The sequence below is a fragment of the Scheffersomyces stipitis genome, chromosome 4, assembly GCF_000209165.1.
Source record: "Scheffersomyces stipitis CBS 6054 chromosome 4, complete sequence".
Lineage (NCBI taxonomy): Eukaryota > Fungi > Ascomycota > Pichiomycetes > Serinales > Debaryomycetaceae > Scheffersomyces > Scheffersomyces stipitis.
Genome location: NC_009044.1, coordinates 1287536 through 1302340, shown reverse-complemented (window position 1 = coordinate 1302340; position 14805 = coordinate 1287536). Strand labels below are relative to the sequence as shown.

The following is a 14805-nucleotide window of genomic DNA, read 5'->3' as shown; positions in this document are numbered from 1 at the left end:
CGGAATCATTCCTATTTCTTGTTGCGCAAATGGTTTAGTGGTAAAATCCAACGTTGCCATCGTTGGGCCCCCGGTTCGATTCCGGGTTTGCGCATCTTTTTTGCCATACTAAAATACGTCAGGGTTTGAATAGACTCTCTACTGTCTGGAAGTATTCTTCGTTTTTTTGCTTACGATACTAAGAGTTCAATATCAATGAAGAAGTGAACTCTTTGTTGCGAAGGTTTTTAAGTGAATCGTTATATGCAGAACTCCAAAGAACATTATACAGAAATTTAGGAAGAGGTAAGATCTACAGCAGAAGAGACCGACACTCAATTCTGACAAGTTGAAGATCTTTCCTACCAGTTTGCATCTGCTTCGTCAAGAAGAAGATTGTCAAGTTGCTTCATATCCAATTTTGAAACTACTTTTCTATGGAACAGAGATGGAACAGGAAAATCTTCCTAAGAACAGAGAGTAAAGGCTGTAGATCAGAAGAAAATTCTACAAAATATAACAACTTTGACATGCTATCTTTCATACCTATTGTTGTTAGTAATCCTAGTTCCAATTATCTGAAATATAAATCGAAAAGTGCTTGTCATTTCATGTAGGTGTTAGTTGATTTCAAATTGCGCCCTAAGACATTGTAAACGGACGAATCATGACGATAACGCATGTAAATTTTAATCATATTGACGTAGCACTCTTCTTTTCTGAATCAGCTACATACTTTTAGAAGTATCTATGAAAGTTCAAAGTACTTTTGGAGAATAATGAAAAAGACATGAAAAAATCTAACGCTAAATTTTTTTCAATTTGGTGTCCTCGATGGACGTGCGCTACTCATTTTAGATAAAGTCGGTTAAGATTAGGGCTCTTGATATCAGCAAAAAACCTATGGAATAACAACTATAGACCAGTAACATCATGAAAAAAGACAAATGTAGCCTGTAAACATCCTTTCCGTATATTTACTATTTACTGGCGATGCTATTGTAGTACTTTTGTAGCTCTTTGTACCAACTGGTGAGGAGGTCTACTTTACTTACGTTTTCACAGTATTCGTCGTCTTCACCATCATCAATGTCACCGTTGATTGTAGAACTCAAGATGCCCGCATTTGTACTCTGGTCGGCAACATCGTTTTCGATGTCAGTCTTTGTATTTCCTGGATGGTTGACTGATTTTTCAGCCCTTTGCTCCGAAAAAATCTGATCTTTCTGACTCAATTCAGACTTCACTGCCGGCGGTATAGCACAGACCAAATAACGATACCAGGAGTCAATTGCTTTCAACCAATCTTTGTCGCTCTGATAATCTGAAGCGAACAAAAATTTGGTGAGAATGCTTTGTTTGTTGGCCTCATCTAGAGGTTGCAGGTATTCCCTTTCTCTTTCATTGTCTACATCCATTCTATCTTCGTGTGCACTGTTTGCATCGCCTGGATTTCCAACGCTATTGCTATTGAAGTCCAACATATTGATGGCCTTCAAGTTGTAGTATATATCTTCAGAACGCAAACTCAATGGGAAAATCAGGTTTCTTTCACTCGTAGACTCTACATACCCATTGACGAAATCGATCTTGATATGGGTGAGTTTTCCAGAATTTACTAGTTTCATTATATGTGTTTCAAGGTCTTCCTGGCTCAAATCTACAGCTTGCCTTATCGACTCGAACTTGATAGTTCTGAAGGCGCTGAAGAGGTTCATTATAGCTTTTGATTTCAAATTAAGCAAGATCTTCTCATGGGCATTCAAGAAGATATCGTCGTTCAGCAACTCGTCCTTGGATATTAGGATATGTTCTATAATCTGTTTAGTTCCTTTCAAATCCATATCGTCGTAAGATTGCATTAATAGCAATAAATTGGAAAATTCTGGAAGCTGTGCATATGTTTGTGTTTCTTGAGACTCAAACGGATTGAATTCATTCCCTGTCAATAAGGAGCATAAGGTTAGATACTTTAGTATTTTCTTTTTCTTGGAAGATCCAGCTTCATCATAATTCTTAAAACATTCATAAAACTCAGTTCTAGCTTTTTCGTAGTCTCCTCTGTAAAACGAGACTTTTCCTCCACTCTCTCGTATCGTCCCAAGAATCTTTGGATGTGTTACAGCTGTTGTTATCTTCAAACTCTTTCGGTATAATTGGTTTAATTTGAGGAGGTTGACATTTGACATGTGCGATTCATACTCAATCTCACAAGCAATAGCTTCTAGCACATATGACTTCATCATTGCTTCTGAGACTTGGGCGAGTTTCTCATTGATAGACTTTATTAATGGTGGACATTTAGCATAGTCACCATTTTCAAGAAAGTAGTTGAGTTTGCTAAGAGAAATCTTCAAGAACAATCTATCATTACTTCCAGAACTCGATTCCAGAGTATATTTCGTTATCATATCATACAAAGATGTCACAAACAGATTATCACCCACGATGGAGTAATTCATGACTATCTTGATTAAAGACTCTTCAGAATAAATCCTGCTGACTTTTGGAAGTAGTTCAATCAACTTGCTGAGCTGCTGCAATGCTCCATCGTAATCCTGAATATCTACACTGATCTTCATGATCTGCTTGCATGCTTTAAATCTCCATTCATTGTTCTCTTCATTATCCTCCGATTTATCTACGACCAGCTTCAATTCTCGTATTGCAGCAGCTTTATCGTCATATTTCAATCCCTTAGCAGCATAGTACTTGTTTTCCTACGACCTTTCGTTAGTAACTTGTAGATCATATCAGCTTAAAAGCAGATTCACATACGATTCCAAGGTCCTCATCTTCTTCTCTATCCTGAACTTCGATGCCTTCTTCTCCATCTTCTTCGTCTTCTTCAAATTCAAATTCATATGATTCCTCGGAATAGAATTCTTCGTCTGACATCACCTTTAGTAGTGTCTATCTGGAAGTATCATAGATAGTACTGGAGAAATTGATAAACGCTTAAATCCACTGAATTTTATGTTGTCACGTGCCATATATCACGTGATTTTTTATTTCCAAAATCGCCTATTATCCTTGCTCCAACGTCGACCTCAAGGGTGATGCGGTGGCTCAATGGTAGAGCTTTCGACTCCAGATCGAAGGGTTGCAGGTTCAATTCCTGTCCGTGTCAATTCCTTTCTTTTTGCTTCTTACTGCTCTCAGATGTGTTACAAATAAGACTCTTCTTTATATGGCAGAAATTTCTTTGAAATTGCTTCACCTTCTCGCACAATTTTTTAGTTGCAAAATTTTCTTCTTTGCTTGAGAGTCTTCAAACTCGTTCATTTTTGAAGACTACTGGTCAACTTTTCTATGGCACTATTCTCATCCACATATACTAAAGGTATATAGTATCCTATAATTGTCAAAAATTTTCATATATTTGGAGTGGTTGTCATTCGCCTAAAGTTCTGAAGTGTTGTAGAAACTGAGATTGCAAACCAGTACCAGTTTTCTAACACCAACCAAATAACAAAATAAAGTTCTCCTAATACTATTGCCTAATTGCCTACTATCATAACATCATATGCCTACAACATCAACAAAGTTATGATTATAGGGTCAATAAAAAAATAATTCCGATACCGGGAGTCGAACCCGGGTCTGCTCGGTGAAAGCGAACCGTGCTAGCCGTTACACTATATCGGACTTTGTTGAAGTCTTAGACAACCTGTTTTATATAGAGGTTTGTTTAACACGTGCTATTTATTTCTATTATTTAAAATTGGTGCGCATGCCAACAAGAAATGCCTGGTTAGCTCAATCGGTAGAGCGTTTGACTCTTAAGTTAGACATCAAAAGGTTGCGGGTTCGACCCCCGCATCGGGCTATTTCTCCTGCCTGGTTAGCTCAATCGGTAGAGCGTTTGACTCTTATGTTAGACATCAAAAGGTTGCGGGTTCGACCCCCGCATCGGGCTTATTTTTTGCTTACTGGATACTGTAAGACCATATTGGGCTCCATAGATGGTTCTGTTATTTTTGTTGTGTATTAGTGAGAGTGCAAATCCTCCTAAAACGAATTATGGTTGCGAAAACTTTAGATAATGAAACTCCCTTGCCCTATTCTAATTTTTTTAACAAGCTGTAAATCAAGTTCTATAATAAGCACTAAGAGAGCTGCTGTATCAACAAAAGGATCTCACACAAATAGAGCATTATTGGCTCACAGATCATGGCCCAATTTTGGCATCGAAAGAAGAAATCATAATTACATGAACTTTGCGTATCCAGAAGAGTGCGGATAACATCTATAATCTTTATAAAGGGGAGATGATGTATATTTAAGTGATTTATTGTTGCTGTATTGTCCTCCAAATTCATTCACCAGTGCTACTAAGTGAAACTACTACTGATCTTGTTGAAACTCTCATTGAATAGAGCTTTCTGAAGACAGAACAAAATTCATTCCAAATAACTCAAATTTTTCGTGGTGTATCCTTGCATGCTGAACTTCGCAACTGCAGCTACTTTCGATTATTATAGTGATTTTCGATAGTGGACAATTGGCACGAACATCGCTATTAGAGAGTATTCTTCATCTTGAATCAGTCGTGGACGTAATGCTATTCTCTATCCGTCAGTTAAAATTGGAAGTGTAACTTAAGACACCCAGAATCAAGTGAAACTTCAGCTTCTAAGTACGACATTTAATAAAGAAATATGTCAAATTTTATAATATTTTTCCATCACTTAAAATTTATATATTTTATTTCAATCAAGTTTCTACTTATCTAGATGACGAACCATGTGGATCACGTCATAGTATCGTTTTCAAGCATTTTATAATAGTCATGACTCGGAGAGTAGTTTGCTCCAATTATGTGCTGCGAAATTTGATTTTTACGAGGCATGCATAAAGATTAAAGTAGAATATATTTACAACGAAGTATATAAATCTTTCTTTAATCTATATTAAATGGGGAATAAACCAAAAGTAGATACCTTCTGATGATATTACCAAATACCTAGCTGACATCCTAAAGGAACTATTCCCTTGAAGGCGGTATAAAACAAAAAACGTGGACAAAATCACGTGACACAAAACAAAACTTATGTGAGAGCACTGATTTTCCACACAAGAAATGCCTGGTTAGCTCAATCGGTAGAGCGTTTGACTCTTAAGTTAGACATCAAAAGGTTGCGGGTTCGACCCCCGCATCGGGCTATTTCTCCTGCCTGGTTAGCTCAATCGGTAGAGCGTTTGACTCTTATGTTAGACATCAAAAGGTTGCGGGTTCGACCCCCGCATCGGGCTTACTTTTTGCTGTTTGATACTTTCAATCAAGAGTATCCATTTGGAAGTGTTTTATTTGGTATAGATTGAATTAATTGTATTGATATTTTCGTATTTAATTGCTCATTAATTTTTGAGTGTTAATTTTTTGTACCTACGTTCAGGTATTAATATCGCGAAGCCGTGCCCCGTACTAAGGCCGTCAAGAGCACGTACTCTGAACTAGAATAATGTTGAATGTCAAAGTTGGAAGCTGGAATTACCTTTAATGAGTAGAAATTCTCTAACTCGCAGCCAATTCCATTTTAGTGCAGTGCTTTATTGTACGGAAGTATAATACAGAATATGAAATTTCAATTAAACCATTAGATATATAAAGTTTCAATGAAAGTTATACAACATAGACGATGCAATGAGGCTGAGAGAAATGAAGAATGACAATCAGAAGTGATGACAACAGCAAAAAGTAGCGGTAACAAAAACTAGTCCGTATAGCCTCTAGATTAGATTATGCAACCGGCACTCTCTTATGATAACAACAGCAGCAGCTACAACAACAATAACATAGTAGCAATAAATAATAAATAGTCTATGACAATGACAATGACGATAGAAGTGCGGAGAAGTGAAGCACCACAGTTCAAGAATTGGAAAAGTTGAGCTTTTATGGCGACCACTTAAACTTCTGAAGACTGACATAGAATGCGAACGACAAGACGGCAAGAAAGACCAACAATACCACAGTGAGTTTCTCGACAAAAACTTTGTCAACTTTCTTTTTATTATTGCGCTTTCTTCTAGGAGACGAAGACGGTATAACTTTGCTTTTCATGTACTGTGTGACTGGGTTTCGCTCGTTCGCATATTTGCGATGCTCTTCTGGAACTACATCTCCAATGAAATACGGCGCCAACATGTTAACAGCGTCGTCAGAATGAGCTACATCTTCAAAAGCTTCGGAGGCATCAACTCCTCCACAATCAAAGAGCACTTCTACTCCTCCAGGATGGTCAGCAGCAAATGATGTTACGTCGTAGACTTTATTGTAGAAAATCATCCAAAGATCTTCGGGAGTATCGTGTTTCTTGACTTCAGCTGGGGTGTAAAATCGCGGAGATACTTTCTTCGATATCGAAGGCACCGTTGTGATAGAAGACATGATGCTGAGATGAGTTGAAGATAAGATGAAATAAATTATCTGAAAAGAGCAGATAACAATAGGTATGAATGTCTTTTATGATAGTATAATGGTTTGGTCCGGGTATACTTAAACACGGATATGAACAGAAATAATGAGTTCTGTTCACAAAAGTTTGATTCTGGTGAATTTTCTGGTGTGTTATAAGGTCTGACAATTCTTGCTGGAAATGTTCACCAGTCTTAACAATGCCAAAAAGCCTACCAGACAAAAGGAAATCAACAAGATAAACAAGCTCCAAGCACTGTGTACTAACAAATTCAAATAAATGTACAGCGTTTCACCCAATTTGTCCTTAAACTCGAGACTTGATCATGAAAACTTAGAAGTCAACAGGAGACTGAATCTCAAACAGAAACGGCCAGAAATGAAGCGAATAAACGGACAACTGACCTTCAACAAAGCGGTCGTATAGATACCCAGAAAAAACGAGAAAAAAGGATGTCTACACTTCTCTAACCAGATGTTTTCAGCGGAAGAAGATCTTGAAAAAGACACAATCGATAAATTAGTTTAAGAAGAAATTGCGGAAGTGGAGACTTCACATGACTAGGCACGTGACTAAAATGGAAATGCCAAACACTGAAGAGAGACAATGCACCCAGCTGGAAACTTGCAAAATCCTCACTATAAGTTCAGCTTGATCTACCTCATCGAATTACCAACTCGTTTTCTCGGCCAATTTCTCACTAAAAGAGATACAAGTCGTAGAGCCTGTTGCTGTTTTTTAATCTCTTTAGGATCAAAAGAAACAAATTCCTGTATATGGGTCTACATGAAGGATACGTTGTAGCGATAAAATAGAAGAGTTGGAACCCGTTCTTATCACCGACGACGAAAATTTGAACCGCCTCAGAATTACGCATCCACGATCTACACACATACCACCAATGTTCTATTTGGTTATGAGAATCATAAAAGAATGTGGTTGGTATCTTCTTCTAACTGCACTATTGAATATTATACTGCAAGTGCTATATAATATATCAGATTTCGCTATTCTCAAGCTTTTGCATACATAAAATATACTAAACTTGGTACAATATTATATATGTGCGGCACTACAGAAGCAAGAATATGCTTAAATCCATTGCAGGTTATTCACGTCATGTGACATATAACGTGCCGTATCACGTGCAAGTCTCATCAAATTTCCTCGATTAGTTTTTCTCCAACACCATTAGCGAATGTTGATTTGTGAGGGTATCTTTTCCTGAGAAAGCCATCTTTTCTTTTTAGTGAGACGACATTCGAGGTTACAGATAGCTTCGGTAGACCTACCAGTCGCATCTTAACTATTCGAATTTCTTTGCTACCAAAAACGCGTAGTTTTGGACACATTTGTAACATTTGTAGATTTTGATTCACACTTTTGTTGAACAATTTTTCAGTTGGTTTTTCAGTGATTCCTTTCTTTTTTGAATCAGAGACTTCAGTTTCCATTTTAACTACCAACTTCGTTTCCATAACATTCCATTCGTAATGAGCCACCGATCAAACGCGTTGCCTTCGTCGAAGAAAACTCATTCTGAGAAACATAAGCAGATTTTGAAGCAGTTGTTAAAGGAGACTCCAAATCGCTCGTGTGCGGATTGCAAAACTGCCAAGAACCCACGTTGGGCGTCGTGGTCGTTGGGCTGCTTCATATGTATCAGATGCCTGGGGATTCATAGATCTATGGGTACTCACATCCTGAAGGTTAAATCTGTAGATCTAGATGCCTGGACCGATGACCAGATTGAAAATATGGTCTTGTGGGGGAACGACAAGTGCAATACTTTCTGGGAAGCAAAGTTGCCGGACTCGTACATTCCTGATCTGCTGAAGATCGAGAGCTTCATAAGAACGAAGTATGACATCAAGAAGTGGGCTGCATCATCCCACATACCCGATCCGTTGTCAATAAAGGTATCTAGTGGTACAACTAGTACAACTGCAGTACAGCCACAGGCTTCTAAAATGTCACAACAGTCGAGCCAGACATCGAGCATCTCCGACTCATTTGACTTGTTGTCGCTGTCGGTTTCTACTCCTGTGGTTTCTGCGAAGAACCACTCCGGCTTGCTTGAAGAGGATTTTGGAGCCTTTACCAGTTCTCCTTCTCCAAAGCCTCAACTTCCAGAAAAAGCTAACAACAATGGTAATAACAGTAATAATAGTAACAACTCACTAAAATTCCCAATAGCCACGGTTCAATCAGCACAGTCCACTGGTGGAAGCATAAACGGACGTCCGGATCTTAAGAAGTCCATCTTGTCGTTGTACTCTTCTCCTTCTGCTTCCACCAGTTTCATTCCGCAGCAACCTCGACTTCAAACCCCTGGCCAGATACCATCTTCAATCAACGGCTTGGGAAACTCGCTCCTGGGTTTGAACTTGGGCTCGCGCAGCACGCCGGCATCGCCTCCTCTCAGCTTAAAGTCGGCAAACGTTGGTGCCAGCTCTTCCAGCTCGTTCAATTCTCTTAACAACTTCCAAGGTACTTCCTTTGCGAGCCAGAAATCTGAAAGAGCTTCTGGCAATTCTGGCAACATCGCTGGCGCTGGCTCTGGTGTTTCTGCATCCACCAACGATTGGAAGAACGAATGGAGCGACTCGAACTCGTCTGTGTCCAACAAATGGAACCAACCTGCAACCACGGGATCGTCGTCTTCGGCCAACGACTTGGATAATGAGTTGTTCAAGAATGTTTGGAGCTAGACTTCCACCAGCATTAGCATATTCAGTTCTTCATAGTCTATATCTAAATAGCAGGCATACAGTAAATGCTTATAATAATAAGCAAATCTACAAGACAATAAACTGGAGAAGTAATTAATGAGGTACGTACTGTTTGAGTTTGTACACCAAATGAACATTCATAAGAATATATGCTAAATGAAATAATTGAGTTTATACATTATTTGACACACTATACGAGACAAGAACAATCTAACTAGATGATCTAGATATTATTATGGGCTAACTTAGTCAAATGCTAGATGAGCAATTGGTACTAGATTATTGCAGAATATACATATCCAGTAAATGTGCTTTCCACTCGAAGCAAATGGCGTATACTGAGGAATTTAAATTACATAAAAGACAAAAGGCTAATGGCCAGTTGTGGGCAAACCTACATAGACCTTGAACGAGTCGTAGATCAACCACTGGAAACCCGTCAAAGTACCAATCATGACAATTCTCACAGGCAAACCGTTCCAGACGCCTTTAAATCCGATTTCTCCATAGATTCTGGACAATGCAGCACCTACTGATTCCGATGGCTTCTTACTGGAGTTGATCTTGGACACCATGACATCGGCTGGGTGCGAAATCACGGCACAGAAGATACCGGCAATGTAACCACCGAGGAAAGACACTCCAGTTTGTTGCAAAGGAGAGTAGGAGGTCACTGGCTTACCCAAATACTTGTAGATCTGTTCAACAGTCTTCTCGAAAGTAGCGAACTTGACCATGGTGTATGGAATTTGTCTGAACCACAATGGCACCAAACCCTTGTACAATCCTCCGAAACCTTCAGCCTTGGTGATTTTGGAGTAGCCATCAAACACAGAATTGGCAAAAGGTGGAATTGTCGTTTGGGTCTTGACTTTAATTGTTTCTAAAGGACACAATGCAAGATCGGCCAAGAACTCAGCACTGGCAGAAGCCGACAAGTAGATACCAGTCTTGTACTTGTTGGCGATATCAGGACCGACCAAGTCAGAATAGGTCTTTTTGAAGTATTCATAGAAACCATACTTTCCGGCACCCTGCAAGGAATAACCAATCAATGTGGCACCGAAACCAGTGAGAATGGAATCACCCAGGGTTTTCATGATGGTGGACCAGCCCTGGATGTTGGACTTGTACAATTTGGGATCGACTTGACGACGACATTTGACCAAATCCAAGGGCGTAACAGCAGAATGCGTAGGACCACAGGCTATGATACCGCCGACGGTACAAGCGACGTAGTAGTCTCTCGAGAACAACTCGATCTTCTTGGGGGATTTAAGGGAGTCTGTCATATTTGAAATATTTTATAGCGTACTCGTAAAAATGCTTAAGAGGCTATAGGGGGTAGCTGCACAGGGTAGAACGAGAAAGGCAACCAAGAATACTAGAACGCAACAACAAAGACTCTATCACTCTATAAGAACAGTACAGCTCAGAACGATCAGAAAAGCATTTTCAATTGCAGAATCTCATCCATGGAGCCGATGCCGTTTATTTATACTCCCTGATTCCCTATTTCCTCTAGATAGCGCACAATGGATTTTATTTTTTTTGAGGCTCAACTACGACTTATGGAATTTTCCCCGTAATTGCCGTAGAATAGTCTGACTTTGGATGCTGGCACTTGTAGTCTGGGAGGGGAAAGGCATTGAGGAAAAGTCAATGTGGAAAAGTTGATGTCATCTCGGTAGCAATTTTCGCTGTGATAAACAGTTTGCTCATCGCGAGCGCAGGGCATCGACAATAAACTTCAGCAAAACTACCTAAGCTTCTTCCGTATCTAGACTCATTTCTTTTCTCCGTATCCATTGTTGTGGTATTTCAGTATCGGACTCTTACAGAATTTCGTCACAAGTGACGTCGCTACATCTTATCCCTCAAGTTCCGCTTTTACCACCGACCCCTATGGAGTTGACTGCACAGAGCTCACTTTTATTACCGATGCCAGCGATACCAGCCCATTATAGGAACAGCAGAGACGGAATATGGGACTATGGGATTATCGAGAGTCGGTAGCTACTCGGAACTAATGGTTTTGAATGTGATGGTCAAATCTGCAATTTGCAGTGAGAATTTGAAATCCAATTGTAGGAGAATTGTCCGACGATAAAAGCCAATTCTCTCGGAGCAATTCTCAATTTTCCGTCTGATAACGATTAGGGTGCAAATTTCCTCACTGGTTAGCGATATAGTTAGTTACAATTTCAATTAAATACACTACAACACTTTATTGCTATTCTAAACTTATATCTTCATCTTGATAAAACAATCTCCCACTTGACGTCGTGAATTCCAACGTCGCCATTGCCTTCCTCATCGAAGTCATACCACTCTCCTTCTTCTAGTCCGATTTCTTGGATCACTCTTTGTGAGAGACTGCTCTGGCACTCGAATTGGTCGTCTGGTATAAACTCCAAGAGCTCTATCCCATGAGTGGAAATTTTCAATATTGGTGTTTGACATCCGTCTTGGTCTATTTTGTTGGGGAGTCTAGTAAGCGTAGCATACCTCTCTCTTCTGCATTCACGGCACTTGAATAAGAAGTTGGCTTCTCGACGAAATCCAGTAATTTCAAATTTATCAAAACGATTCATCTCAACAGGGTTATTGTGTTCGGTCTTACAACCAGTACATTTCACAATGAATTTGTAGTCAAAGGGATACGCCATCGTATCCACTGGCTGGAGACCAGTGACGTTTTTCAACACAGCAGAAGCTTGTAGGATGTAGGTTAACATTGAAGTTGATGATGAAATGGAAGACAAAGTATCAGAAAAGAAGTGGATATCTATTCAATTTATAATCTACAATTATCCACAATTATCCATATGTTTGGACAAGCTAAGTGAATTGAAAACTAGTCAGAATAGCTGCGAAATTTTGACACTTTTTCGTTTTTAGTTGCCCAATCGGGACGTAAATCCGCGCTATCAAGAGTCATAGAACCTTGTTAACGAGAAAGGAACCAACTCCGAGTTCAACCCTACGGAAACCCACAAGAGTAATCCTAGTCATCCGGGCGTAAAATCCCAATCGGGACAAGAGTCATACTACCGACACAAGCTACCTTCACACAGCACCATTTTTTAAATCTTTGTAGTAATGAGAATCACTAGATCCAAGATCAAAGTAAAAACTGCCTGGAGTAGTACTGAACATTGAGCCACGAATAGGCTACAATTAAGCTAATTTCTTGGTAAACGTTAAAAGAATTAAAGTAGAAAGAATTATCTCAATTCCTACAGTGAATCTAAAGTAATTACCAAACTAAACTTATACTACACTGAAGCTAACATTACCATTCATTTCTATGCTAAAACTATGAACGTGAAATCTCCCATTTCACATCAGTGATGCTGACTTCAGCACCTGCTTTATCGTCGTAATCGTACCATTCGTCATCACTTAAATCTACGTCTGTGAATTTTGTGCCTGTTTCAGCACCTACAGCTTCATAGCGACCTTCAGGATGAAACTTCTCAAAATCAAGACCTCTGGCATCGATCTCTAAAATAGCCACGGGCTTCTTGTCGTCAACAGTTAACTTGGAAGAAGTTCTCGTGATAGATGCAGAATGCTCAGATTTACATTCCTTACATCTGAACACAAACGAGGCCTCTCCTCTAGATCCCAGAATTTCATGTTGTTCAAACCGGTTGATGTTCACTGGCTTATCATGAGTGGTTCTACACTTTGTACATTGAATAGTAAAGATATACTCTTGGGGAGAGTCGGTGGTATCCACAGGCTCAACGTCGGTTACACCCTCTAAGGTGGCATAAATCTTGAGATAGAATTTGACCATTGATACAGAAAGATAAATATTGATACAGAAATAGAGTAGTTGGTTTAATGAAAAATTCGAGAGGCTATTTAGACAATTTTGATATTGACTCGAGAAGGCACGTGACCAGGCAGACGAAAAGAAGGTTGATAGATGGGGAATACTCGGGAGGAGGGGAGGTGCAGTTTCAAAGAGATAAGTAAGAGAGTTATCTTCCAAATGGCCCCGATGAAATTGTATAGCGAATATGTAAGAATTTTACGTTTTTGGTTATCTTAATTTGCCGGCTGTACTTTTCTCTTTCATCTCTCTTCATCTCTTCTGTTCTCCAGTTGCAATTTAGTTCGGGAAGCGGTAAGCGATCTGTTTTCTCTGCAGGATACACTCACTAATACATCCTGATAGAAGAGAGGGCCAAATTCCCAGAATCATACTCGGATTCTTTCTCGAATCAGCTGGTATCCCTACTTGTACCATATTTATATTGCCTAGAGCACGCCCATAAGAGCCAATTTGACCGTAGATAGTCGTCTGATAGTCAGTGCCGTTTTTGAGCCGAAACTAGCCGGTCTTTTATCACATTTCCCTGAACTCAACATCGTCAAATTTCACATCTTTTTTGTAAAACAGAATTTTCAGGACAGCCAAATTTCCACCACCAGCAACAAATCGACATCTCCCAGCATGGCCGATAGAGGAGAAAAGCACAATCTCGGTCGTCCGGACTTCTCCGATGTAGTACAAGGTGAAGATCTCGAGTTCCGGGGATCGAAAGAAAGGACTTTCGAGATCCACCGTAAGTTTTCCATTCTCAGCTTCAATTCACCACAGCTTCTTCAGCACTGTCTGGCCAATCAGATCGTGACAATGGCAGGAGCAGCATCTGGATTTCTTGCCGGAGTCATTGTGTGTCCTCTCGATGTAGTCAAGACTCGTTTACAAGCACAGGGAGCTATGCTTCGTTCCGACTCCAATACGACCATCAAATATAAGGGATTTTTAGGGGCTTTCAAGACGATTGTACGAGAGGAAGGTATTAGGGGACTTTACCGAGGTCTTGTTCCTATCACCATCGGTTACTTACCGACGTGGACTATCTATTTCACAGTGTATGAGCGCACGAAACAGTTGTATCCATCTATATTGCATCAGTATCTTGGCATTGAGCGAGACTCGGCCACACATTTCTTGTCAGCTTTGACTGCTGGAATAACATCGTCTTGTGCTGTGAATCCGATTTGGGTAGTCAAGACGAGATTGATGATCCAGACAGGAAAGGGCCATACGATCTACGATAGTGTCAAAGCTAAGGCCAGCACTGACAAGGTCAAAAGAACATACTATAAGGGCACAATAGATGCCTTCAGTAAAATGTACCGCGAAGAGGGAATCAAAGTCTTTTATTCTGGACTTGTTCCGTCACTCTTCGGTCTTTTGCATGTGGGAATTCATTTCCCCGTATACGAAAAACTCAAAAAGTTTTTGCATAGTGGTGACATCACCCATTCCAACACACTTTTGGGACGTCTCATAGTAGCGTCGGCTCTCTCCAAGATGATTGCCAGCACCATCACCTATCCCCACGAGATTTTACGTACGAGAATGCAGATACAGACGAAGTCCAATAAGCCAGAAAATGGTAAAGGAAAGTTGGCTGCAGCAATATTCAGAATATACAAGACAGAGGGCTTGAGAGGGTTCTATGCGGGTTACGGAATCAACTTGCTCCGGACGGTGCCCGCGAGCGCTGTGACGTTGGTAAGTTTCGAGTACTTCAAGACGTACTTGTTGGAGATCAGCCATAAGGTGTAACAATAGAGCATCAGCATTGATAGAGCATCCAGCATAGAGGTATTTATTCATTAGAGTGCATTGCACATAGCATACA

At 39.9% G+C, this 14805-nt stretch overlaps 7 protein-coding genes across 7 annotated transcripts; 2 read left to right on the top strand and 5 right to left on the bottom strand. All coding sequences in view use genetic code 12, as the record gives it.

Moving 5' to 3' along the window:
• Positions 1–959: 959 nt before the first annotated feature.
• Positions 960–2690, bottom strand: PICST_59093 (signalosome complex subunit 2; the record flags this gene model as incomplete). The annotated part of the gene is made up of 2 exons (XM_001384168.1): positions 960–1054; positions 1535–2690. Coding segments are annotated over 2 exons (1251 nt in total), but the record flags the coding sequence as incomplete, so codon positions are not given.
• Positions 2691–5878: 3188 nt separating this feature from the next.
• CYB4 (outer mitochondrial membrane isoform) lies at positions 5879–6373 on the bottom strand (the record flags this gene model as incomplete). The annotated part of the gene is made up of 1 exon (XM_001384167.1): positions 5879–6373. One exon carries the CDS (start codon positions 6371–6373, stop codon positions 5879–5881), a length of 495 nt encoding a protein of 164 aa, XP_001384204.1.
• Positions 6374–7894: 1521 nt separating this feature from the next.
• On the top strand, positions 7895–9232 carry AGE2 (zinc finger protein; the record flags this gene model as incomplete). The annotated part of the gene is made up of 3 exons (XM_001384510.1): positions 7895–8434; positions 8462–8846; positions 8925–9232. 3 exons carry the CDS (start codon positions 7895–7897, stop codon positions 9110–9112), a joined length of 1113 nt encoding a protein of 370 aa, XP_001384547.2.
• A 272-nt stretch (positions 9233–9504) lies between these two features.
• PIC2 lies at positions 9505–10425 on the bottom strand (the record flags this gene model as incomplete). The annotated part of the gene is made up of 1 exon (XM_001384166.1): positions 9505–10425. One exon carries the CDS (start codon positions 10423–10425, stop codon positions 9505–9507), a length of 921 nt encoding a protein of 306 aa, XP_001384203.2.
• Positions 10426–11385: 960 nt separating this feature from the next.
• On the bottom strand, positions 11386–11871 carry PICST_31629 (predicted protein; the record flags this gene model as incomplete). Its single annotated transcript, XM_001384165.1, has 1 exon — positions 11386–11871. One exon carries the CDS (start codon positions 11869–11871, stop codon positions 11386–11388), a length of 486 nt encoding a protein of 161 aa, XP_001384202.1.
• Positions 11872–12452: 581 nt separating this feature from the next.
• On the bottom strand, positions 12453–12938 carry PICST_36010 (predicted protein; the record flags this gene model as incomplete). The annotated part of the gene is made up of 1 exon (XM_001384164.1): positions 12453–12938. The coding sequence occupies one exon, from the start codon at positions 12936–12938 to the stop codon at positions 12453–12455; it is 486 nt and encodes a 161-aa protein (XP_001384201.2).
• A 663-nt stretch (positions 12939–13601) lies between these two features.
• On the top strand, positions 13602–14729 carry FLX2 (mitochondrial carrier protein; the record flags this gene model as incomplete). The annotated part of the gene is made up of 1 exon (XM_001384509.1): positions 13602–14729. One exon carries the CDS (start codon positions 13602–13604, stop codon positions 14727–14729), a length of 1128 nt encoding a protein of 375 aa, XP_001384546.2.
• Positions 14730–14805: the final 76 nt, after the last annotated feature.